Source organism: Emydura macquarii, unplaced genomic scaffold (genome assembly GCF_026122565.2).
Source record: "Emydura macquarii macquarii isolate MOO-44397 ecotype Brisbane River unplaced genomic scaffold, CSIRO-AGI_Emac_v2 contig_306, whole genome shotgun sequence".
In the NCBI taxonomy this organism is placed as follows: Eukaryota; Metazoa; Chordata; order Testudines; family Chelidae; genus Emydura; species Emydura macquarii.
In genome coordinates this window covers 9,655,786-9,681,325 of record NW_027130443.1, presented here as the reverse complement: position 1 = coordinate 9,681,325, position 25,540 = coordinate 9,655,786, and the positions used below count along the sequence as shown (strand labels likewise).

Below are 25,540 nucleotides of genomic sequence, written 5' to 3'. Positions count from 1 at the left end.
CTTTAAAGAGACATTAATGCCACAAGTGCTCAACTTAGCCAACTCCTATTTTTACTCAACAGCTGTGATCGGACGAGGTGCTTAAGCTAGATGTGTATGTCGAGGAGCTCCCAGCTCCTTGGCTCTAGCTAGAACTGATCTCTGGGTCACATTGCAAAGGCTCTGTATATACACAGTCTTCTTAAGGGGTACGTTAAGTTGGTGCAGTATCCATTAGGGCTGAAAAGAGACAGGACTGGAGTGAATAGAAGGGGATTCTCTACAGAGGCTTCTGGACACAGACAGACCTTAGGGTTCTCTCTGGCTCATTCACTCCCAGCCTGGGCACCTTGGATCATCACACAAAGGTCTTCCTCCTCCCTGCGAATTTCACACCATTTACTCACTGTCTTTCTTGCCTGTGACAAATGACAGTGTCAAATGCTATCGCAGGGTTATAAAGGGCTGGATAATTTTGTGGCCATTAATGACCTTTGTAGCTCTGTGCGCTAAAATCCTCGTAATCAAATCTCCTGCTCCAGAGCAGCAGCTGATGGCTGCAGAGGTCAGGAAGGAATTTTCCCTTCCCCTCCCCCTTCCTCCACCTCAGTGTGCATCATTGCCTAGTTAGCCAGGTGCATTATGGGGCCAAGGGTGTTTGCCTTCCTCTGAAGCACCAGGCAGAGGCTGCTTCCGGAGGCAAAATTGCTCTAATTTTGTATGGCAAGGTCTGTGATGTGATCTCAGCCCCAGGGACTGCTATGTGCTGTGAGTGTGCTGAATCTAAAATGGCTTGCATGTATCTGAGCAAAATACAAATGTATAATAGCCGGCTCCTTGCAATGGGCAGGGCGCAAGGGGAGTGATTGCATGGAGCTGCCTTTGAACCAGCTTCCCCCAAAGGGGGGTAGTGGAATCCCCATCTTTTGGGCTATTGAAAACCATACTGGACTGCGCACTAAGGAATGCTTCCCAGACAGCAGCCTTGCACTGGCCCCTGTGATGGCAGAGGGCTGGGAGGAAATGCCTTACGAGGCCATTAGCATCTCTCACTTGTCTGGTTCATTTACAAGGTCCCCCTTTCATGAGTAGATGAAGGCAGGATTTGGAGGCGGAGCATGGGATGGAGCAGTTTTATAGCCAAAGTGCCTGTGGGCTACTCTTGTAATGAGCTGGCAAGTATGTACGTGGTACCACTGCCCTCTGAGCAACAGAATCAGAGCTTTTCAACTGTGTGTCATTGACCCTGTACTGCTAAAAGTGATTCTCCTTTAGCTCAAACTCTAGGGACCTGTGTTTTCAGAACAGGAAGATCCTCAAGTTCTAGTCTTGCAGCTGCCATGAGTGGTCATGGAAACAGCCAGGAGGTGGCAGATTTGTTCCAGTACTGGAGAGATAGGCCGGAGAAGGGGTGGTGTTCAGAGCTGGATCTGGTCTAGACTGGCGTTTGGGAGCTCAGTCGAGGCCAGGGTTTGGGTCAGACATCGACAAAACCTCTCGGGAGCCGCTCTTCCTAGGAACTTGTCCAGCCTCATCCCGACCAGCTGCAGGGAATCGGCTCCTTCCTCTGTTGAATCAGACCCAGGATCTAATCCACTGGAGCCAATGTGGTGGTGACTCCCTGAAGCTCAGAGGAGTTTGGCTTTGAGGTTGTGTTTGTGGTGCTTTGTTGCTGGCCGGGAGCTGTCCCTGCAGGAGCAGGCGGTCAGGTGAGTATCCAGGGAGCAGTGTCGGGCGGCCCCCACAGCCCATGACAAGGAACAACCAGGCTGCTCCCTCCCTTAGCAGCTCCCAGACTGCCCAAGCAGTGGTGTGAGCTCTAGGGGAATGTGCGGGGGATTTGGTGGAACCTGGTGCCCCCTAGTGCTGGTCCGACATGAAACCTGCCCGGCAGATCCTGTGGCTGTTAGTGGCTGGGCTGGGGGTGTTTGAGCAGGGCGGTTATGCCGGCTGGCTGTGTGAGCCGGGCGTCGGGGTTAGCGAGTGTCAGCGATCTGGCCGAGGAGCCCGGGGCTGAGTAACTGGTTAGACGTACCCTGGCACCAGGACTGAAGGGACGTCTCTCTGCTCCATTTCACAGCTGATGCAGCAGCAGACGACGGTTCTCTCCACTTCTCACGGCAGCTACCTGGGCCCGGGCGTCGCCTTTTCCCCGTGCCATATCCAGCAGATAGGCGCGGTCAGTCTAAACGGGCTACCAGCCACCCCGATAGCACCGACCTCAGGTACGTGCCAACCACGCTCAGCTCTGAAGAGAGCAGAATTACTGCTCTTAGGATTTCCTCATGTAGTGTTTAGCTAACAGTCCCTGCCAGTCCTAATGATGCCTTGACTGGGAGTTTCTTTGCAGCCGTGCCAGTCAGAAGGTGATAATGAAGCGTTGTGCGTGGACATTGGTGGGCCGTGGAGGCCCAGCTAACGTGGGGTTTGTCTGCCTTTCCACTCAGGGTTACACTCGCCTCCTGTCCTGGGCACAGCTGCGGTTCCGGGGCTGGTAGCGCCAATAACAAACGGATTCACCGGGGTGGTGCCTTTCCCAAGCGGCCATCCCACCTTGGAGACGGTTTATGCCAATGGCCTGGTGCCCTACCCAGGTACGGAGGAAGGGGAGGACCTTTGATCGCCATCGTCCTGGCTCATGGGGTCAGCTGATCCAATCGACCCCCCCCCCATCTCCCCAGCAAATACTGAGGCTCCTGTTAAGCTGGCTATGTGTGTTCTCTCTCCTGCCGCTCCCCCTCCCTGCTCGTTCCAGGTCTCGCTCTCACCCCTTCCGCGTCTGAGCTTAGCCACGCATCACAGACCAGAGATCTCGGGGAGCCAGAGCTAGTAACCGCCCCTGGCTTCCCAAACAAGGAGTTTCTCATAGCTCCTGTCCGCCGCTGTGGGTCCCCTGGGCCTGCGCGTCAGGAAGCGCTCAGGATTCCCTTTTCATTCCTTTCTCTTTCTCTCCCTCGCTTCAGCTCAGAGCCCCTCGGTGGCAGAGACCTTGCACCCAGCCTTTACCGGGGTTCAGCAGTATGCAGGTACCTGTCCCCTTTTACGACTCTTCCGTAGGCTGCCGTTGTGTTCACGTCCATCGCGTAACCGGTTTGTTATGTCTCCTTGACCGCAGCCATGTATCCGACCACGACCATCACCCCGATAGCCCAGACCATCCCCCAGCCGCCTCCCATCCTGCAGCAGCAGCAGCGAGAAGGTGAGGACATGGGCTCAGACCACGGGAAGCTCCACTCCGGGGGCTGATGCTCTGCCGCATGTGCGATTCCTGTGCTGGGGCGTGGCAGGGGGAGCTGAGCCTCGTGTGCTCTGATCTCGCCCACGGAGGGTGAGCAGGCTATGCCTAATGCCCTGGAGAAGCCCAACACTGAGCCACGGCTCGGCTTCCGAGCTGGCCGAGTTGGTGTCACCAAACCACATTCATTGCACAAGACCCCTACCGGGGTCATCGCCGTCATACGGGGCCCGAGCCCTGTGGAAGTCAGTGGAAAGCCTGCTTTGGCTGGATCAGGTCCTTGAGTGGGGCGAGAGAGGGAAAAGGAGTTTAACCCTCAGCACGCTGTCGGTCATCAGACAACCCCAGTGAAGATGGCAGGGCCAAGCCCTCCAAAGCAGCCTCTGCAACCCCCAGCCTGGGAATTTGTTTCTCAGCCTGGCACTTTCAATCACGTGACCCGAAAGGGCTGAGAATGTTGTTATCCACCTGGGCCGGCCCCCGCCGGCCGCACGGTTAGTGCCCTGCCCTGCCGGGCCACAGGTTTGATCCCTGACACTGCGCCCCCCCCCCCCCACTCCTCCGCAGCAGCATGGGGAGAGAGCCTCTCGCATCACTCCGCAGTGGCTCCTCCTGGCTGTTGTAGGAGCAGCGTTGGAGGATTCCCCCAGCCATCCTTGCTCAGTGCAGCAGTGGCAGGCCCCATCGAGGGCCTGGTTTCCTGCTTTAATGGGCAGGTTTGTAATCTGTAGACTCGCTGGCACCAGGTGGCTGAGTTGGCAGTGCCGGCTCAGCCCTCCCCAGGCGTCTACAGCGCGATCCTTGAGGTTGGCTGTGGGACTTTAAAATCCAAGGTCCGGACCCTCTAGACGGTCAGTCCCCAGGGCTGCCAACCCCGCGGCTTCCACCAGCGCTAAATTCGTGCACACGGAGCCAAGCAATCGGTGGCCAGGCTCTATCGCGTCACTGAAGGAGATTGTGGGATCTGGGGGCTGTGGTACCCAGAGCTGCTCCGCAGACACCCCTGCGGGCACTGATCTATTCGCAGCGTGCTGCTGGGGCAAGTGGTTCGCAAACTGTGGCCTGCGGTTACGTGGGCAGCGCTCTGAACTCCTCCCCCCCGATCCAGAGATGAGCAGGCTGTGCGAGCCGAGCCGCGGGGGCGTTTGGGAGGGGGCCCCTCGGAGGTTCTCTTACGAAGCTGTTCTCTGAGCTGAGCCCATGTCTTTCCCCTTTGCCTCGGGGGTTGTGCTCACTTCTCCCTGCCTGCAGGTCCCGAAGGCTGCAACCTCTTCATCTACCACCTCCCTCAGGAGTTTGGGGACAACGAGCTGATGCAAATGTTCCTGCCCTTTGGCAACATTATCTCCTCCAAGGTGTTCATGGACCGCGCCACCAACCAGAGCAAGTGCTTCGGTAAGCTGTCCCCACACCGAGCGGGGAGATGGGGCTTTCCCTCAGCCGCAGGGTGAGCTGAGCGGGGCCAGGCTGTTTGAGACAGCACTCATCCGGGACATGAGCTGGAAAGGGGATGAAATCCCCTGGAGCATTGGGCGCTGGGATCCGGGGGGCATTTGGGGCACCCAAAGTCCTGCCTCTGGCTCTGGCTGGAGTGGAGGCTACGGCAGGTGTGTGAGAGAGTAGCTAAGCAAAGTGTGTGTGCACACGGGGACGTGGCTGGACTGGGTGTGTACGTGTGGGTGTACGCACCCAGGGATATATGTGTTTGGACCTGCAGACGCGGCTGTGTATATACCGGGCGATATGGGAGTGCAGGTATGTGCTGTAAGGAGACAAAGAGTACCTGTGTGTGTGTCTACACTGTCTGTCGGTGTAGGTGCTGGCTCCCATCCCAGCAATATGTGAGCACCCCAGCCCGTAGGAGACAGGGCTTGGGTAGTTTACAGGGGCTTGTTTTGGTCGTTACGTTGCTTTGTGTGTGAGTGAGAGCAGAGGCGTGCGTTGCGTGTCTGCGGCGGTGCGTGCGCAGAGTTTGTGGAGGGGAGCTGAGTGGCACTGACAGCGGCTCTGAGCACGGTGGCATCTGGGGGTCTCTCCTTTCTGCTGGGAGCAAATTTCACAGTCGAGGGCCCGGTTCCTGCGCACATTTTGTCTGCTGTCTTTGCCAGCCTCACTTCTTAGCAGTTCCATGGATCCAGGAGGTGATGGCTCAGGCAGCAGAGGCTGATCCCATGGAAGGCTATGCATATCAGGGCAGAGACCTTGAACTGGCTTCTCTACTCAATGGAGAACCAGTGCAGAGTGAAACACGGGGGAGACATGTGGCTAACCAGGAAGGCTGCTGCTTTTTTGTCCCGGCTGGAGCTTTTTCCAAGGCTTTTTCCTCATTCCTAGATAGCCTGAATTGCAACAGTCAGGCTTGGAAAACACAAAGGTGCAGATGGCTGCAGCAGAGCCTACATCTAGTAACCTGGAGCGCAGACTTTTGGCCAGGTGCAGCTGGAAGAGGGAAGTTTTCTATCAGCGCGGCTATGTGGGCACCCCTGGAATTGGAGAGTCTGAAAGTTTGCAGCCACTTAATCTGAGGGCAGCTGCCCTCAATAGTGTGTGTGTGTGTGGGGGGCCATTGTAGAGGACGTATGCTCATCAAAGCACTTCCCTCCTCCTACCAGCATCCGCTCAGGCTTGCCTGGGTTGAACATTAGCAACTGCTTTTCTGATTGTAGCCGCACTCTGGGAGCGCTGGGGCTGTGGGCGGTTAACATAAAAGAGATGCAGAGCTGGGTATCATGCACATATCGCGGGGCTCTCTGCCCATGTTGGCTCACCAGATCTCCCAGTGGCTTCATAGAGACGGGCAATGGAGGAGGGGCTGAGCTCTGTGGGTCTCCAGTGGTGAGGGCTTGGGAAGCCAAGGAACATTCACTCCATATGGGCCTCTGGGTTTGGTCCCAGAAGACGGACTTGAGCCATTTCAGGCTGTTTGTGCCTGTTCGAACAGCATCTGAGGGTGGGGCTGGGAGCAGTTGGCTAGCAGGGTATCCAACGCTGGAGAGGTCCTGCTGGATGAATGTGGATCCATTTCCATAGATTCAGAAAGTGCAAGGCCAGAGGGGACGGCTGTGATCATCCCGTCTGCCCTCCTGTATAACACAGGCCAGTGAATGTCCCCCATGTAGCTCCTTCTGACCTGGAGCGCTTTTAGAAAAACAGCCGCTATTGATTCACAAATCGCCAGTGATGGAGACGCCACCATGATCCGTCCTTGGTAAATTGTTCCCCTGGTTTGTTTCCCTCGTGGTTAAAATGTACGCCTTATTTCCAGTCTAAATTTGTCTAGCTTCAACTTCCAGCCATTGGATGGTGTTAGACCTTTGTCTGCTAGACTGAAGAACCCATGATCACATATTTGTTCCCTGTGTAAGTATTTATAGACTGTGATGAAGTCACCCCCTAACTTTCTCTTTGTTCAGCTAAATGGATTGAGCTCTTTGAGGCTATCACTATAAGGCATGTTTTTTAATCCTTTAATCATTCTCGTGCCGCTTCTCTGACCCCTCTCCAAATTATCAACATCCTCCTTGAATTGTGGACAGCAGAACTGGACAAGTAGTACCGTAGCGGTCACACCAGCTAGCCAAATACAGGGGTAAAATAACCTCTCTGCTTCCCATGTATGCATCCAAGGATTGCATGAGCCCTTTTGGCCAAAGCGTTGCACTGGGAGCTCCTGGTCTGCACATACAGAAGGGATACGCAAGTGTGTGGGTCCAAGGGAATGTGTCAGAGTGAGTGTGTGTGCAAATGGGAAGGGTAGGAAAGTGTGGGAGTTGCATGTGTGGGCTGTTATGAAGTGCATGACAGCACAAGTCCGTAGGCAGGTGACTATTGTGTGTAAATTTGCATGGGAGCGGCTGGCTGTTGGTGATGAGTGAGCGTATATGGTGTGCACATTAGTGAGTGCTGGACTGTGCCAAGGGAAGCGTGAGCGTGTGCACCTGTGTGAATCCAACACACATTTTGGGAGGTGTCAATAGCCCCTTGTCCCCCTGCTGTCCCTGGAGGGGGGGGGGTGTTATTTATTGGTTGGGGACTGTTACCGCTGCTGGATTCTCCGCATTTACTGGGGAGGCTCTAGCTTCCCGTGCGCATGGGAGCAGATTCCGGCTTGGCAAGCTCCTGCAAGACAGGATGTGAAGTGGACTTTGGGCCAGTGCACCCCCAGCAGTCCTGATCTAGCTGGTCAGCTGCTCGGGCATTAGCTCCACGAGAAACTGCGACGCTCTCTGTCCCCTGGGTCTTTGTTCTGCAGGTTTTGTGAGCTTTGACAACCCATCCAGTGCCCAGACTGCCATCCAGGCCATGAACGGCTTCCAGGTCGGAATGAAGAGGTTGAAGGTTCAGTTAAAACGGCCCAAGGACGCCAGCCACCCCTACTGACAGTATAGGGAAGCCAGGACTCAGTGCCACAGCACAGGTAAAGCACCAGCCCTCCCAGCTCCTCCACCCAGCCCCACCTCCACCGCTGCTCTGCGGCCCGGCTGCTTGGAGATCATCGCCAGGAAGTCGTCAACCAGCTCTCAGTTGTTCTGTGTAGCTAGGGTTTAATCCTGAGCGATGATTTTCCTGGTGTTGCCTGTGCCGTGAGCTTAGTCCCTGGCACAGTCGCCCCAGGTAAGTGGTCGGAAGCCACAACACTTGGGTCATTTGAAAATGGACTGGAGGGAACAATCCCTGCATGTGGTTTGCCGTTCTTTGGTGCCAGCTTGTTCCTCTTTTCTGGCTACTCGAGGCTGGATGGGTTTCGCTAGCTACTGCTTCAGTGGAAGGGTTTGGAGGGATTTGCTAGGCATCTGGGACCTAGCGAATGCTGTTTTTGCAGCGGTTCCCAGGTGAGAAGCCCTTCTCCCCTGAATGCAGCATCAGGCACTCGAGGGATGCCACGACAGCCGGGAAATGATCAGTGGCTGATGGACGCCATCCCAACTCCCACCTGGCCACTCTCTCACGCTGGGTGTGGTAACGCGTCAGCTGCCAATGCCGATGCTTCCACTGGCCCTGGCGTTACTGCAGCCTTCGGGGCTGGTCCTCTGCAATACTAGCATTAATCCCAGCGCACGTGCCGGCCACTTCATGCCACCACTGGGCTGAAAGCGGCTTAACCCTGTCTACACTGGCAGCCTAACTGGTTCTCAGCCCAGCGTCCGCCATATTACCTCTGGGTGGGTCTTTGCCCCCCAATGTTCTAGCGGCAAGACCACGTATGAAGGCTTATGAGTCTGCTACAGTTTTTGAACTACCGAAGTCATCCCCTCAGCAAACCGAGCTCGTGCTTTGGGATCCAGTGGGCTTAGAGTCAATACCTTCAGACCACGGAGTCGAGGAGAGGCTGAAGGGGTGGAGAGATCTGCAACTGATCCCTCACTAACATGGGGGGTCACTTTCCTCAGATGGAGGGGATGTTTGAGAAAGGGCAAAAGCCTTGGTGTTGACCTAGGGCCGTCTAACCTCCCATCTCCTTTCCATGCAGGTGAAGGGACAGTCCAGAGGAAGAAGAGTTTCTGCTTCAAGCTGATTTCGGGAGAGGCCAGTAAATTTAAGAACTCTTTTGACACCGCCCCTTTCCTTCCCACCCTGCTCCCCGAAAGCGTGACGCTCCGAAGAGAAGAGATGCTTTGGAAGGCTTGACATCTAGCCAGCGGGAAGATTCTTGTCACAACTGGCTCAGACATTTGCTGCCGTCGCCGCCACCATTCTTGGGGGAGGAGGGGGGGGGACCAGAGAAGTAGATGATCATGGGGACCAAGCTGTCTTCTGCTCGGGACAGGAATGGAGTGCGTGGACCAAGAAAACTCATTGTTGCGTCTCTAGGTCACCACAGCAACTCACGGGATTTTGGCTTTCACCCTTTCATATATAAATATAAATATATATATAATATATATATATATATACAGTCTCTATTTTTTTTTAACGTAAATCACAGGACCAAACTTTTCCATTCAGAGACTTCCTTCTCCTCACCTCCAGTGGGGTTGGGAGCAAAAGGGTTACTGCTGGGACAGCGCCTCCTCTACAGGAACCGTACAAGGGCCTGAACATTGTCGGCGGACGCGTTGATGGGGAGAGCCTCTCTCCACTCGGTGTTAGCAAGCAGTGAGGAGAGAGCGAACTATATACCTCCAGCAATGGGGCTAGGCCAACTGGGCAACTCAAGCTTCACTCACCCGTCAACCTTAGCACCAGCTTAGTTAAGGATATTGCGAGCTCTCAGTCTTACTCCTTAGAGGACTTCTGCAGACCAGGCTACTGGAATTTGGCTCTGACGCCCATCCTGAGCACTCCTGGAATGGGAAATACGGTACCTTGCCCTTCATCCCCAGCAACAGCAGACCTTCCCGGTGCTCCGCACAGTACCCTTGACGTTCATCGTTCTCCATGGCAACAGGGAATCTTCCCAACCTATCAAAGGCGCAAGCTGTAATCCTACAGCAGAGAGATGGAAGCCTGAAATGGCCTACACACTGCCTCCAAGCGATGGCTAGACCGTAGAGCTCGTTAGCAAGCGTTAGCATTGCCAAACCAAACATTCCATTCCCAGCGATGTTGGCTCCAGTTGAATTTAACAGGCAGGGAACTGACCTCTTATTCCCTTCGCAAAGCTTTTCAGAGCAGATGCAAGGAGGGTAACATTGCGAAAGAGGTTGTTTCGTTTTTTTTCCAGCATTCCTCCCCCCGCGGACAGATTATACAGTATGCAGCATATATAGCTATAGATATAGATATAGATAACTTAAGCACAGAACCCAGTTCCGAGCTTGGTTAAGCTCCTCCAAAGTAGGGATCGTACAGACAAGAAGCATCCATTGAACAACTTGAAACAGTCCCTTTAAGGTTCTGCCAAAATAAAGTTAAGCAAAAGAAAATAAAACAACTTCTGAACAACGATTCCAGAGTTCGATAATGTATGAAGAACATTCCTGTGTGTGTGTGTGTGTGTCTGAACGTGTCCGTGTGTGTTTAAATACCATCAGCAGAGGGTTGGTGGGGAAAGACTGATTAGAAGAGAGCACTGGGGACTAAGCGTCTCTTGGGACTTTTATAATGTGCAGTCATTCTCCAGTTTCCCATGTGCAGATGTTCCCCTAGCTCTTGAAGAAGGTACATTTGTGGCCCTCGACCAGCCCTCTCTGTCTGATTCTGAGAGTGCATGAGAGAAGATGACGTATTGAACGCTTGTGTGTTTCTATCGTCCATGTTTACTGATTGTAAATACCATTTTTATACTTAACATCTATTATGTACGTGATTTGTACAATGTTCTTTATTTCTGCTACAAGTAATTTCATGACGTTTGAACTTTAAGCAAATTTTGAACAAAAAAAATTACCACCAAACAACAAAAAGAAAAAAAAAAAAAAAAAAGGACTTTGGAAATTTAGGTTGAGATGGTTTGAAATAAGTGTCCAAGATCAGTTTCTTCCATCACGGTTATCAATGTGACTGATCCACTGTTGCAGGTGAGATTGAAGCTATGTCTTAATGTCAAACTCCTCGCTCTGGTCTAAAGAATCCTAAATTTATTTAATAAAAGTTTTACTTGTTAAGTAACTGGTTTTCGTCTGTTGGTTGTGTCCGTCGCCAAATGGTTTCTTTGCTTTGAAGCCAGTCACACTGGGCTCAGATTAGGAATGTATTTGAAGACATGCTTAAGTCCATCCCTATTTAGCAAAGCAGTTAGGGAACATCTCCACTGCAGCTGAGAGGTGTGCATCTCCGTTCAGGTAGACGTTCACACACTAGATTTAGTTGAGCTAGGGCACTAAAAATAGCATGGCCATGGCACCGTGGGTGGTGGCTTGGACTAGCCACCTGAGCACACGGCTAGGAGCTCAAAAAGGCTCACGGTAGGACGGCTAGCCCAACCACCACGGCCACACTGCTATTTTTAGCACACTCACTCGCTCAGAGCTAGCACAGGTATGTCTTCCCAAGCTGGCTATTACGCCACCCAGCTGCAAGTGGCGCTAAACACTGTCTACAGTCAAGCAGGCACTTAAGTTCCAGCTCTATCCAGCAAGACCTGTAGAACTGGGAGCTAACAGGAAGCCGGGTCCAACTCAGTCTGTATGCCAGCAAATTTCCAGTCTTTCCCTATAAACAGGCCTCCATAAAGGACAGTCGCTCTCTAGGACATTAGCTGGCACTCACCACCATACCATCTGAGCACCTCCCAAGTACGTCTAGCGTTAGCGCCCCGCAGCCCGGCTGAATGCTGTGAGACAGGGACGTAGCTGCATTTGTGGTGCCAACCTGAAGCCATGAAGGGCTAGTTTGCACCAGGAAATCTAGCAAAATAGGACCTGTCACTTCCCAACTCCCCCAGCCATGCTTTAATCACAAGATCGGGCCAGCCACCAGTGTAAGCCACAAATCTAGGGCTCTCTTTGAAGCCAGTTGGGCAGAAACTGACACAAAGACTCTTGTGTGTGTTTTGGGTTCAGTGAAAAACCAAGGGTTGGTACCTTTAGATTGACAGGTGCGTCCCAGCTCAGTGATGTACAAAACAAGGTATCCAATCAGCTAAAAGGTTAATGGGCTTTCCTTTAAGCCACGTCCTTGTCTCGCTCATTTAATTTGTTAGTTAGAGGGTAAGGCCCTTTTATTTTTAAACGTGATTCGTTTCCACAGCAGCTCGGTAAATAAAGTGGCCCAGACATTCAGGACTCAAAACTCAAAGATGTCCCATCTATTAACTTAGCCCGGAATACCTGAGCATGGCAAGAGAAGAGGGAAAAAGGCAATTTCAATCCTCTTCTGGTCTGTGGCTTAAGGTAAACGGGAATGTGGTCAGACCAGCAGACTTGGGGCGCAGGATCTTGTGTCTTATATTAGCTCAGCACATTAGTTTGCTAGGATGTTTCACTTTCCCCTTCTGAAAATGGAGTTACCATTTATTTTCCAGGCAGCCCTTCTTTATAAAGGGCTTTCATATCCTCAGAGGAAAGCAAAGGATTATGAGAAAATACAGGCTACATTAGGTTAGCTTTTAATGTTCTCCCCTCCAAGTCCTGGTGCTCCTGTCTAAGGCTTCCCAAGTGCAATGCTTATGGGTCCCGTTTACCAGGGGGAGCAGCAGGATGGAGAGAGTTTTCCCAGTCTCAGTGCGTTGGATTGGTCAGGTTAGCTCACGTCAACATGCCTTTGGCTACTGCCTTTGGTGTAACAGGCACCTGGCTGGGGGGGGGGGGGGGCGGCTGAGCATTGTGTAGGAAGCACGTTGGAGGTCCTTAGCCAAAGGATTATTGGGTTGCAGAGAAGAGCCCCCGCAGAGCCTGTTCTAGACTAGGGAGATTTCTCCCTTGACAGTAAGCAGCTGCCTAGACAAGGTGAAAAGTGATTGCGGGAGGGTGGAGACAGGGACACCTGAAGTGCAGCCTGGCCCAACACTCCAGCCACTGGCTCGGGCACGACCTCCTCGCAGAGCCATGGCACAGCTCTGCAGCGGCCGAGGCAGGCCCAGGACAAAGCAGAGAAAACGGGGCTGCACGGTGAGGAGAGGCAAGGGAAACAACAGGCTCAGGGCGGTGAGCTTCATTCCAAGGCCAGCTCACCTCACCAAACGTTTTGCCACCCTAGGATGGAGTTGGGGAAGCAAGGGAAAGCCCGGTGCAACCTGGGCCCTGCTCTACCTCAGTCCCTAGGAAATGGGTCTAGGCTGACACCAGGAGGACCTTTGTGAGGGCTGGGGCACACGGCGCGCTGTACAGGAGATGGCCCAGGCTGTTCGGATGGAGACACCCAGGCAGAGGAGAGAGGGAGCGGCGCCGACCGGCTTCTGTTTCGACTCTGGGCCAACATGGCGCAGGGTACACCTGCGCTAGAGCGGCACAAGGTCATCTCCACCACAAGGAGACCCGGCCCGGCTGCCTCCGCTCAAGCAGGCGTGCTAAAAACGGGCATGCAGTCGCAGCGGCAGGAGTTAGCCACTCCCAGCACCATCCTGCCCAAGACGGTGGGGCAGCGAGGCCCTCTCAGCCCCACTGCTAGTTTTAGGGCACCAGCTTGTTGAAAGCTAGCGGGGTGAGGTCTCCTCGAGGTGGATTTTACCCCTCCCAGCTCCAAGGCAGAGTGCCCAGCGTAAGCTCTGGCTTCTGCTTAGCCTGGCCTGGATTACACTGGTGGCTACAGCAGGACATTACGGAGGAGAGGAAAACTGGGCTGGGGTTGGTAGAGGCCTCCTATGCAGGACCGGTCCCCAAGTCTGACTGATTCCTACCAAGAAGGGGAACTCTCACCTCGCCTTTCTTCTCATGCCATTTGTTGCAGAGGGCAGCAGATCTACGCCTCTATACTGAGGGAGCAGCCATCCTTGTACCTGAGCACACAGTCGCTGGGATGCAGGCTCAGGCAATTCAGGCTACTTGACTCCTTCCCTGCAGACAAGCAAGAGACCCCCGCCACTTTAAAAAACACTGGTTTAATTAAAACAGAGGTTAAAATGCTATTAACAGCTGGCTGGGGGAGGTTAATAAAGCCCGCAAAGAACGCAGCGGGGAGGAACACCAGGCGTACAGAACGTATGGACATATTTACAGGTTGTGGAGCAGAAATCTACACCTCTTCGGCGTGATTCTACAAGAAGCTGCCTCTTCAGGCTCTGCAGTTCCCAAGTCCACGCCGGGCTCTGCCTGGGCTGGTGCTGGCTGCAGCCCTGGGGAGCCCATCTCTGGGGTGGAGTTGCTATTGCAGGCTATGTGGATGAGCAGTCCTGACCATTTCATAGGTCCAACAGCTCTGTAGAAGGAACAGCTAGAGAGTTCCCACTGCCCCGTCCTGCCTTGCATTGCTCAAACCAGCAGCTTTTCCTCAGGGGCATTAAAAAGGAGCCAGGTTTAACATGTCGTAGTCTCCTTCCGGCCCTTACTCATTCCTGGCGTAGTTCCCCTCAGAGGCATGGAGCTCTGTGCAGACAGCCCTTCTGAGTCTGGAGCACCAGCACCGCTTGTTTTGTTTCCACAGCCATGGCTAGGGACGTGTCGAGCAGTGGGGCAAGAGGACACACCCAGCACCAGCCACAGCCAGCTAGGGTGGGCCTCCAGTTTGGTCATCATGGCACAGGGAAGCAGAGCGGTTGGTAAGAACACCAGGCCAGGATGGGGTCACCCTAGCGCTGGGACGCACGGCGTGAGCACGGCAGAGAAAGCCCTCGAAGGGCCATCCATGGGGAAAGCCGGAGGAGATTCTGACCGGAGGACAGGGTGGGGAAGGAATGAAGGACCTTCGGCCAGCACATCCGTGACAGAGAAAGGGCTGGTAAACAGGTGCGCTGGGATGCGGGCAGCTTTCCCATGGAGACTGTCTTGCCAACCTACCAAGCAGCAGTCCTGGCACAGCGCGTTTCAGCGCCAGTCCCCGGCTCTTGCTCACGAGGCTGGAGGGATACGGGGGAGGCGCAGCTGTGATTGATACGGTTCAGTGCGCTCGGGCCGGAGAGCAGAAAACCTGAGCAACCTGCACTTGGGCCTTCAGCTAGCAGTGGAGAAGGGGAGCCGGCTGGACCAAGCAGACCGGTTTTGTGGGAGGAGGATTTGAACCCTCCACTCTGCGCCAGGAGAGGGAGGAGCCAGGGGCTTCTGTCTTCCTACACAGGGGCCCGTGCTGGCAAGAGTCCCACACCCGTTAGCAGCACCAGAGCAGTTTTAGGAAGGCGAGACCGCACCAGACCAACGAGGCAGGGGCCTGCCCAGGCCCCGGAGCGCCACTGGCCACGATAATCGTCTTGGAGACCGTCTGCAACTTGAGTCTGCTGGGATACAGAGCCTTCAAGTCTTCCAAGGCGCCGTAAGCAGCCATGGAGAACTCGGGATCGCCCGTGGTGAGCAGGTCAAAGACGCAGGACTGGAAATACACATCCTCCACCTGCAGGATGTGGCGGCACTGCTCGGTGGCCGTCTCCACCGTGTAGGCCCGGCGGGAGCTGGGCCGGAGCGGGCTGGAGTTCCCCAGACTCAGCCTGTGCTCTTGGATCAGCTCGTTCTTCGGGCAGCCGTGCAGACACAGCTGGAGGCCAGCGCTCTCCTCCGCGAGATTCAGGGTCTCCTCCGGCACACGGATGGCAAAGGTGAGGTAGCGGCCCACTTGGCGGATGATGACGGTGCTGCCGATGTAGTGGGCCTGGATCTCCACTTGGCTGGCGTCCGGCTTCTCCAGGATGCGCAGGCTGCTGGCTCCCTCCTGCTGCCCTCCGGTTCTCGTGCCGTCGCTGAACGCCAGCGGCAGGTCCTCTGTGGTCGCCTGATAAACCTTCTGCTCCGTGCAACCCTGGAAGCTCTTAAAGATCAGCGTGATCTGCGGAGGAGATGGAAAGGCAGTGAGATCAGACTGGCTAAACCGCAGCCCAGTCCCCACCTCCCACAGCAGCTGTACCCCCTGGGGAAAGGCAGGGACTACACAGCAGCTTACAATTGAGCCTCGGGATCTCACTGCTGAGAATTCATCTTCCCCTGCCCCACCCGGCCCTGGGCAGGACAGAGGAAATTCAGATTCAACGCTGCATTAAGTCCGTCTCGCACACGTAACGAGCCGAAGTACAAAGTCTACCCTGATGACAATGAAGGAGGAAAAAGCTTACAGGTCCTTTTACTCCACCATCAAAATAAAGTTACTGTCCTTGGGTGACTAGAACTTAGCCACAGCTGCAGCAAATCCCAAGAACAGAAAAGGGCACCACTCAGTCTATCCTAGGTACTTTTGCTTCTTCTCCCTCCCATCACCTCGTGATCTTTAGTGTATTTATCCAGAGGCATGGCAGGGCTACTATCCCCATTTCACACGCAGGGAGCGGAGGCTCAGGGCCGCACTGCTGTCTGTTCTGGAACATCTCCCCATGAGCAGCCCTTTGAAAGCCAGCGAGATTCTCGTGACCATGTTCACATCAACTACCAGGTTCCAGTACATGGGAAGGGCTACAGCGATGGAGCAACAGAGGCGCTGGTGCAGAGTGCACGCGCTGCTCAAGGCAGCAAAGAATGCAGGATTCCTCTCGCCCTTGGATTAACAAAATTCCCCAGGCTCATTTCTGAGCAGGGCTCATCTTTAGACCGGTGGCTTGTGAGAGCAGATGAAGGGCAGGGAAGCAGAGTCTTAGCTACAGAACGGAGTTAAGGGAACAGCTTTACTCCCAGAGTCAAGTTTGGATTTGCAGGCTGCATTACTGATGAGCACCAAGTCAGGAACCCAGGGATGCAGAGAACAGATCCCGTCTACCAAGAGGTTTCCCCATCTTACTTTGCATTCAAGAGTCTTCCTGAGAACAGGGCAGTGGTTCCCTGGAGGAAGGCTGCTTTGGATTTGAACTGCAGCATTTAATTCACAAAGGACTTCTAAAATCTGACCAGCTGGAACAATCAAAGGCCCCAGTCCAAAGAGCAGGCAATCTCAGCCACTGAAGAGGCATAGGTCACATGGGAGACCCTCTTCACAGCACAGCCTAGTGCTCACAGCACAGGATGGAGAGCCAGGATCCCATCAATTCGCTGTACGAACCTGGCCGTGTCACGTCAGCTGTGCCGGTTTCCATCTCTACGAACGGGAGAGTATTCACCTTCCTCCCTCCCAACACAGTAGGATTAGGTAACCCCTGAACAGGAGACACGTTCGACTACAGAAGTCCAACACCGTAATCCACGAACCGAACAGGGAGCTTGTGAAATAGCTACAGCAGGAAGGGCTAGCGAGCAGAGAGAGGGAGCCGCCTACAGCCAAGAGATACAAGAGTCCACATGCCCAGGGACACTGGTGGTTCACCAGCTATAGCTTCACTTTAATTACTGTTCAGCCCAAGCACCCCACCCTGCCCATAAGCCATCTGTTCTCTCTTCCCAGTGACACATCCCATAGAGTTGAAGTTTATCCACCCAACTGTGCTACAAAACCCGCAGGGAAGGATCAGGAGCAATCCAGGGCTCCTGGAATATCTATTCTGCTAGTGGCACCTTGGTTCAAATCATTTCAAACCTGGCGGCCGGACAGCTGAGGCCACTGAGCCTAGAACTGTTTAGTTCTGCAGACTACACAAAAGACCCACTCATAGATCCAGCTGTCTTCCGGGCACCTGGCACATCTGGCCACCAGGGAGGGTCCTACACATCACAGCGAGAGCACTGCTGGCTGGAGGAATAAGTCACCGAGTTCATTGTTGCTTCTAACTCCAACCAGGTCTGACTGACGGCTCTTGGTAACCAGTGTGAGGAGCAGCTGGAGAGTCTCAGCCCAGTTCCAGGCCCGCAGATGTCCACAGGGCCTAAAAAGAGATCCCAATGGCACACGCAGCGGAAGGGCTAAGGGGAAAGGTGGGCAGAGGCTGACCCAAGCTGGCTTCCCCCAGCCAATGTTGAGGTGTGGGGAAGGGACGCTGCCCAATCTCTGCTGTGCCTGCTTTATGGTTCGAGTCCTTCAGAGTCCAGCAATGGCAGCCCTGAATTCAGCAGGGACGGCAGACATTTCAAGGCTGCTGAACGGGTGTGAACTTAGGGAAAGGTGACGAGGCCATCAACAACGTGCAGATGTCCGGCGGCAAGGGAAACAAGTGCCCCCTGGATCCACGCTCTAGGACGGTTGTCTCTCAACAGGGCCTAGCGCACGGAGCGGGCAGGTAAGGACGGCACGTGCCCTGCAGGCGTCATTGTGACACGCTTTTATCCAACTCCAGCACGGGTCAGCCTAGCCCAGTCGTTCTCAAGCCGGGGTCTGCCAAGCTGCTGCTCCCACCGGTCTTCTCATGATTTGTATCTCCATAGCACCCAGGACCGCCAGCCACGGGCCAGGACCCTATTGCGCCAGGCGCTGTACAAACAGAAGAAAAGGACAATCCTGCCCCAAGGAGCTTACGATCCAAGTCACCCACAAGGAATACTTCTTCCTGCTTCTAGACCCATCCGTGGCTCGTCATTGCCAGAGAGCAGCTGAACTAGAGAGAATCCCTTCTTCATGCTACCAAAGCAGCATCTTGACCGAGCGCCGGAGACAAGGCAGAGAAGATGGAGAACTGAGGCTGAAGGGAACGCTGTTGGAGAGACGCAGTCCTCAGAGAGGCATTCAAGGCATCACGGGCAACCACAGCCTTCCCCAGCCTGCCTATCTAGCTGTCCCCCCTCCCTTCAATGGCATTTGCTTTGGGGCATGCCCTGACCTCCCCTCCTGTCCTACCGGACCAGAGCAATTGTCTCCGATGCCTCCCTGCAGCTGACTGCTTCACTATGCACAGCAGCGATGCTGGCGGCTGGGTGAGCTCTGCCCTTGAAGATGCAGCCCCGTCCTTTCTTGGTGTGGGAGCCACAGGGAGAACGTGCAGAGTCAGTCACGTATCAGGGACCCTCTGAGGTGCCTGACAGCTTAAAGGTGGACCCAGAAAACTTCAGTTTAGACAGAGAATGCAGGTGGGTGGCCCTAGTCTAACTCAACCGCCAAGAAGCTGAAGCCAGAGGAAAAGAAGAAATCTCCTAGCTTCCCTCAACTGGAGAAGACCCAGGAGGAAACAGGAGGGGAGCCCCTCTGAGACAGCACCCAACATCAAGCCGTCAGCGCTGTGGCCTTGGTAGGAGGCCCTGCAATGGGGCAGGTGGAGAAGCAGCAGAGGTGGTGCCCAATTGAGAGGTCAGAGCTGCAAAAACAGAACAGAATCGCCCAGGCTTTCAAGCGCCGCTGGGTACCAGAAGCCCTTGTGAGACCAGAACACACTTCATCCCAGCAGCAGCAGCATGAGACCCAAAGGGAAGTCAGGACCCGGATGAGGAGGGGAGGGGGGAAGCAGAGCAGCCAGAACGAGTGGGACAAACCAAGGGCTGAAGCATCAGCACAGTTAGCGTTTAATGAGCACCGGAGAAGTAACAGCAGCAATACGAAAAGAGGAGGGGCTGGAAGGAACACAACAAATAGGAGAAGATCTGCTAAAAGAGGCAAAAAACCAACCGGAGAGCTAGAGGTAAAGCACCCGGGAGAACTAAAGCAGCAGTGGAAAAGAAAACCCAGTGCACAGATAGAGGGGAAGGAAAATGAGCGCAGTGAGAGTGGCAAAGCATCGGAAGAGCTGGATTTAAAAAGGAGAGATTATTAGATATACGGCCAGCGCAATCCATATCCGTATCCAGGAGTCAGTGAGTTCTACAGCTGGACCAAGGGTACGTGGACAGGCGGGGGAGCTCTTGGTTCGCTCTCCCGTATAGGGAGGAAAGAGTGGATAGGCAGGGTCAAACCGCTCAGTTTCCTGTCAGACAGGAGATGCTGAGAGGTAACGCGGCCCAGCAGACGGATCACAGGACCAGAAGCGCCACAGGTCTGTCTCGAGCAAGCCCGTCTGCCTCGTGGGGCTAACACCATCGCACAGGCAGCTACGGCACTTACAGACATCAAACCCTCTATGCTTCACTCCACTGAACGTGGCCAGTGCTGCTGAAAACAGCTGGGCTGCATCTGTGACTACAAAACGTGGGATCAATTACTTCCATAGGAACAAGCAGGTAACACCCCAGAGCAGAGCAAAGGCAGCTTGAGAGGCCTAAAAGCTAAGAAGCCAACAGATGCAAAAGAGCAAAATTCAGGGCCTGGCTGCTGGTCGTGTGTGTGGAATAGGCGACCCTTCCTGCATAAAGCTACCTACTCCTGACAGGCTAATGCAAGGTGTAGCATGGCGCAGGGCCCCGGTGAACTGGAAATGGGTATGGAGCCTCTCACCTCTAGGCCATGGGTCTAATCCCAGACTGGTGAGCAGAGTTTAGGTGGTTCCCATCAGATATGTGCAGGGAACGTGACCCGAGTTAGCGGGGCTTCATTCTTAGAAGGCAGGTTTGCTCATCACAAAACCCACCGCCTCCCACACCCAGAGATTCGCAGCTGCAGCAGCCGCACAAACACCGAAGAGCCCCTCGTGACGGTGCTTTAGATTGTGCAGCACCTGGACAAGGCAGAGTAGCCCGGCAAAGCCAGGGGAAGATGCTTGCATGGCTAGTGTTGGTGCAGATCAAAGAGGGAATCTGCAGTTGGCCATGTCTGTCCAGCCCTACCCCCACGCAGTGCGTCATGAGTTAACACATCTAGAAGCAAGACAGAAAAATGCGGCCATTGGGATTTTCATACTGAAGCAACATCTCCCGCAGCAATGAGTAGATACTGTTGCAGAAGCGGCTGGACCAGTGGTTTGCAACCTGTGGTCCATGGACCCCTGGAGGTCCACAGACTAGGTCTAAGATTTCCAAAAGGATCCACACCTCCGTTTGAAATTTTTTTTACAGGTCTGCAAATGGAAAAAAGGTTGAAAATCCCTGAGCTAGGCAATGGCAGCAGTCACACGCTGAGGAATAAATCCCACACCGCTTTGGACATGAAAGCCAGGTTCTATCAAGAAGAGAGCGCAGTTGGGACACCAGGATCTGTCAGACCCATCTCTCCTCTGGGGATCGTGAAGAGATTCACAGAAGCGCTGTCTGATTAACTGGCCCACAGTCACACACCTAGTCAGGGCAGGGCTCTGTTCCCAGCTCTAGCATTACAGCAGTACCTGCAAGGAGCAACATCTGTTACAAATCACAATCCCTTTGCCCACCTCCCACCTGTGCGGCAGGGCCGGAAGAAAAGATCTTCACCCTCAAGTCCTGAGCTGTGCAGAGGGCTTGGGGCTACCAAAGACGCCCAACTGCTCAGCGGCAGTTCGCAGGAGTTCACCGATGCACAGCATCTCCTTCCCAGGCCTCGTTGGACTCTAGAGATCTCAAAACAAAATCCGGTTGGAAGCAGATTCGTTTTTCCCAGCCCTCCCTTAAAACCCTGAAGCTAAGCCAGGATTGCCTGAAGGTTCAGGAGCCGGTCCTGAGTTTGTCACAAAACTCAGCAGCTTTGGGGTGCTTGCGTATGGAAGGTTTGCACCGCCCTGCTACAGAGACAGGCCCTCAACATCCCCTGGGGTCTGAGGACACCAGCTGAGCCTATAGCGCAGTACTGAAATTGCGGAAGACCATGGGAACGTGACACACCTGCTCAAGAGAGAGGTAGAGAGCAAACACACAAATCTAAGCCCCCATTAAACATCGACTTCTAGCTAGGAGAGGCTGTTTCCTGAGTACGCACTCTGACAGTCCCTTCCTCTGATGGCCACGAGGGGGTAGCAGATGATTGCAACAGCTCAGTCCCTCCTAACAGAAGCGACTAAGCGGAAGGATGGGGTGGGAGGTTGTGTGGTTTTTTTTAAAGTGGTCTCATTACCTTGCTGGTGGCCGTGGCGCTGGAGCCCAGAACAACTGGGACATTGGTGACCTGGACCGACAGATACGGATTGTCTATTAGCGGCCAAGCTCCCTCTACTTTACATGTCTGAAACTCATCTTTAAAGGTCCTTAAATGAGGATCCCCAAATAATCCACAGTGGGCAAATTTCTTCTGAAAGCCGGATCTGCTCTCGTAGTTGCACAGCTCTGAAACCAGAGGGTCCGGCGTGCCAGGGGCTTTCGCCGAAGAAGTGGGCCCATCGCTGGAGCAGTTGTACTGCGTAAAGAGTTCCTTTATCCTGAAGACAGCGGAGTGATACACCAGGTCTCCCCGGCAGGATCTGGCGGTCTTTCTGGTGCACACCGAGTACGCCCGCAAGGCAATGCAATAATCCACATCCAGCGGCGTCTCCTCCGGCAAGGCATGGTTTGGAGATGTGGCCGCCACGTAGTCGGCGTTGCAGTGCTGGATTCCGCACTGCTGGCAATGCACTGCAAGGTGAAAAGGTCATTCTGATCAACAGCGAGTCATTTGATGGGTGTCAATGATCCGCCCACTAATTAGCAACTAGGGCCTGCTCTAAGCACAAAAGTCACATAAGGAAGGATCTTTCCCCATTCCTAGACTGCAATGAAAGCTTCTATCCAGAGGCATAAAACTGAAATCCTAGAGGTAGAGAAAACACAGAGGTCAAACTCTTCACGACAGCTTAACTGAGATATAAATGCCATCTACTGGGCTGTTCTGACCCGTCAAAGCCTGTATTGCTTTCACTTAAGATAGCACTCCATCTCCAAAGCATTTTACCAGCCGCAGCCATCACAGTATTCCCCAGACAGACAAGTACTAAGTCAATAGTTAAGTGAGCATTTTTGCCACCAGCGTTTTCTTGTGTTTTTTATTAAATAAATCCCCCTCTCTCTCCAAGACAGGACAGAGCAAAACAAACCAACTATGGTTAAAGCATTTTAACAGAGTGAAAATAAAGGCACGGGATTACTGTTGTAGAAAAAGAAGTGTTCTACATCATGTAGATATTACAAAAGCTGCAATGTACTATAAACACACCTAAGACAGCATCAGTCAGTGCAATGCAATGATATGCCTTCACTTTACGTATACACACTATACAAGGGTAGCAAAACTGTCACTGAAATTTACCAGCCAAGACACAAGATCGACTGCCTACTTTAGCCATTATGAAGAAAAAAAAAAGTATGACTTTGAATAGCAAGTGAAACATGAAGTTCCACGCCTCAAGCGAACAGAATTTTGAAAGGCTGGTTTATATCCACCCACGTTTTGTCAAGTCTGTAACAATTTGCAAGAGGTCTGAACTACTGCTACTCTTCCTGCATGCGCTCAGACCTATCACTGCACTTTGTGTGTGTGTTGTGTTCTTAGACACACAATGCTACACTGTTTGCTACCCTAAACCAGCACTCAAACATTAAAGCACAAAATACACGAGTTATTAAATTCAATGCAGTATCCTCCCCGGGGGCAGAGATCGGCACTGCAGCAATTTTAGACCCAGCATGCAAATCTGTACTGATTAGGCTACTGCTCTTAAACACACAACATCCATCTCTCGGAAAGCATCCCACAGCCTTGTGTGAAAGTACTGCTGTCACAGATTTAGCTAGGTTCTACATTAAGGCACAAAGCAGCTCTCACTCTCCCTCCAAACTCAGGGAAAAGAAGAAAAGTTACTTTCTATAGCTAGGCTTCTTGGCAATTAGAATAATTAACTGTGGCTGGAGCCTGGGACAGGAGTTAAGACTCCTGGGTTCTATTCCCAGTTCTGCCACCCTCCTATCTTCTTTTGGGGAAAATCAGGCTGCAGTTTTCAGTCAGCTGCTAAATTTTGGATGCCCACTCTGAGCATGACTTTGCCAAACGTTGAGCACCCAAAACTTCCAATTAACTCAACCATGGCACTGGGGGTTCAGCACTTCAGAAGTCAGGCCCTGAGCATCTCCAGCTGAGCACCCAAGAGCAGAGGCCCCCAAAATTAGTGCACACTTGATATTTTTGAGCTTTGCTTCAATCTGTAAAATAGGGATAATTATCCACCGTCCCAAGTGCTCTGAGCCACATGTGAAATCTGCTAGAAGCGAAAGCGGGTCATTCGCTGCATTACCCATCTAAGTAAGCCTCGTTTACACTGACTCCTGCTTTAGTTTAAAGGCCCTTCTCTACATCTAGTGCAGTTTTTTGTTTAGAAAGAGAAGCTGCGCTCCCGTCTCCTAGGATTTTCATAGTTACAGCCACTGATGAAACCGTTTAAGCCTCAATTCTTAAATAGCATCACTAAGATACAGTGACCTCCACTCGGAAAAGATGCTCCCCTATCGCTTCACACCGCAAGGCTTGTTTAAGGAGCAAAACCAGTACCTCTTGCACGCGCACCCCAGTCTTGCAGGAACCCTCTACCAGCCAGCGTGCATTTCATGGCTAGCAAGCAGAAATCCCCTGCAAGAGCAGGAGTTATCAGGCAGGTGGTTCCTCTGCCCACCAGGACTGGCAGCGCCCACAGGCCGGATGGGTGACACAAGTGGGCACAGAAACAGGGCTGGGGAACTCCCCCCCCCCGCAGTTTGACACTAGGACCCTCCAGCCCAGGAAGTTTGATCCTTTAGACCCCTGGGGTCTGGGGAAGCAGGCCAGCGCGGTGCAGCCCCTGCCAGGGGGCGGAAAGGGAGCCGACCCAGCCCCCCTCGGGCCGCTGTCCCTGGCTGGCCGGCAGCAGAAAGGCGCCTCTGTGCTCCAGGCAGCCGCCGTGTTTGCTTTGGCAGGAGCTGCGCGTTCGCTCCTCGTAGAAAAACAAACCTCCCAGAAACGGCTCGTCCACCCCCGACAGGCGCGCACCGGGGGGCCGGGGAGGGGGGGCGCCCAACTGCGGTGGGCCTCCAGGCTCCTGCTCAACCCCCCCCCCCCGAGGGGGTCCCCGCTCAGGCACCCCCGGCAGCCCCCCAATAAGGCACGTGCTCCGGGCTCTCCGCTCCCCTCTTCCAGCCAGCGCACGGAGGGGCGCGTGACCGGGGACCCCAGCTCCCAGAGGGGGACCCCCCCAAAGAGGCAGCCGGCTGCAGGGGGGACCCCCCACATCCTGCCCCCCGCCCCGGCATGTGCTCTGGCCCCAGCCCATCCCGGGCGGCTCCCCAGCGAGTTTCCATCCCAGCCCCCCCCCGCCTGGCATCCCCGCTCCCCGGCCCGGCCCGGCCCGACCCTGCTCCGCTCCGCTCCCTACCTGCGGGCGGCGGGGCCAGGCAGACGGACACCAGCAGCACCATGCCGAGCAGAGGCCGTCGCCCCGGCCCCCGGAGCCGCTCTACAGCCGCCGGGGGGAGGCTGCCTGGCCTCATAACCATCCAGCCATCGGCCCGGGAGCCTCCAGCTCAGCTCCGCGCAGAGCTGCCCCCGTCCGCCCCCCTCCGCCGGCCGGGGAAAGGCTGCGGGCAGCCCGGCTCCGTCCCGATCTCAGCCCCGCTCCCGGTCCCGGTCCCGGTCCCAGCCCCGGCCGCCTGCTTCAGCGCCGCCGAATGGAGCAGCAGGGGTGGGAGGGGGGACAGGAACCAGCGATCTGCATATGAATGAGGCTGCAGCCAACGGGAAGGCAGCCAGAAGCAACTAGTCTGCATATTCATTAGCCTGCCCCCAATGGGAACGAAGGCAGAGTTCTCAAATCTGCATATTCCCTAGCCTCCCGCCAATAGCGCAGCTCCAGATGTGACGCTCCGGCAAATAGGGAAAGAGCCAGAGCCAGCTCATCGGCATATTCATTAGCCTCCCACCAATAGCGCAGTACCTAGGCCTCATTAATCTGCATCGTTATTACCCCTCCAGCCAATCCGACTCCGCCGTGGAAGACCCGGTTCACAGCGCTGTCCTTCAAGCCGCTGTTGAGGGCAATGGGGAGGGAGTAGATTCTGCAAGCCAGGTCTAAGGAAGCCAGAAGGGAAGGGGGAAAGGGACACATCTGGCACCACATCTGGGGACATGGCACCACGTGGCACGGATTATAATATTTTATTTGTGGGGCAAGGGGACTGATCCCCCCCCCCCCCCCATGCAAGGGGTCTGATCCCCCGTGACCCCTTACTGTGGCTTTCTTGCTATCAC

The 25,540-nt window shown here is 54.2% G+C and overlaps 2 protein-coding genes across 2 annotated transcripts in view; one reads left to right on the top strand and one right to left on the bottom strand.

Moving 5' to 3' along the window:
* The window catches only part of CELF5 (CUGBP Elav-like family member 5), a 62,013-nt gene extending 51,911 nt beyond the window's left edge, over positions 1-10,102 (top strand). The window contains exons 7-13 of the mRNA XM_067558631.1: positions 2,060-2,204; positions 2,427-2,573; positions 2,943-3,005; positions 3,095-3,178; positions 4,466-4,609; positions 7,467-7,631; positions 8,685-10,102. Coding sequence (XP_067414732.1) covers positions 2,060-2,204; positions 2,427-2,573; positions 2,943-3,005; positions 3,095-3,178; positions 4,466-4,609; positions 7,467-7,594 — 711 coding nt within the window. The 3' untranslated portion in view covers positions 7,595-7,631; positions 8,685-10,102. The remainder of the gene's footprint in view (positions 1-2,059; positions 2,205-2,426; positions 2,574-2,942; positions 3,006-3,094; positions 3,179-4,465; positions 4,610-7,466; positions 7,632-8,684) is intronic.
* A 1,862-nt stretch (positions 10,103-11,964) lies between these two features.
* Positions 11,965-24,926, bottom strand: LOC137160187 (repulsive guidance molecule A-like). Its single transcript, XM_067558638.1, has 3 exons — positions 24,669-24,926; positions 21,413-21,906; positions 11,965-15,505 (listed from the first exon to the last, which is right to left on the bottom strand). The coding sequence occupies exons 1-3, from the start codon at positions 24,787-24,789 to the stop codon at positions 14,837-14,839; spliced, it is 1,284 nt and encodes a 427-aa protein (XP_067414739.1). The 5' UTR covers positions 24,790-24,926; the 3' UTR covers positions 11,965-14,836.
* Between the last annotated feature and the right edge of the window lie 614 nt (positions 24,927-25,540).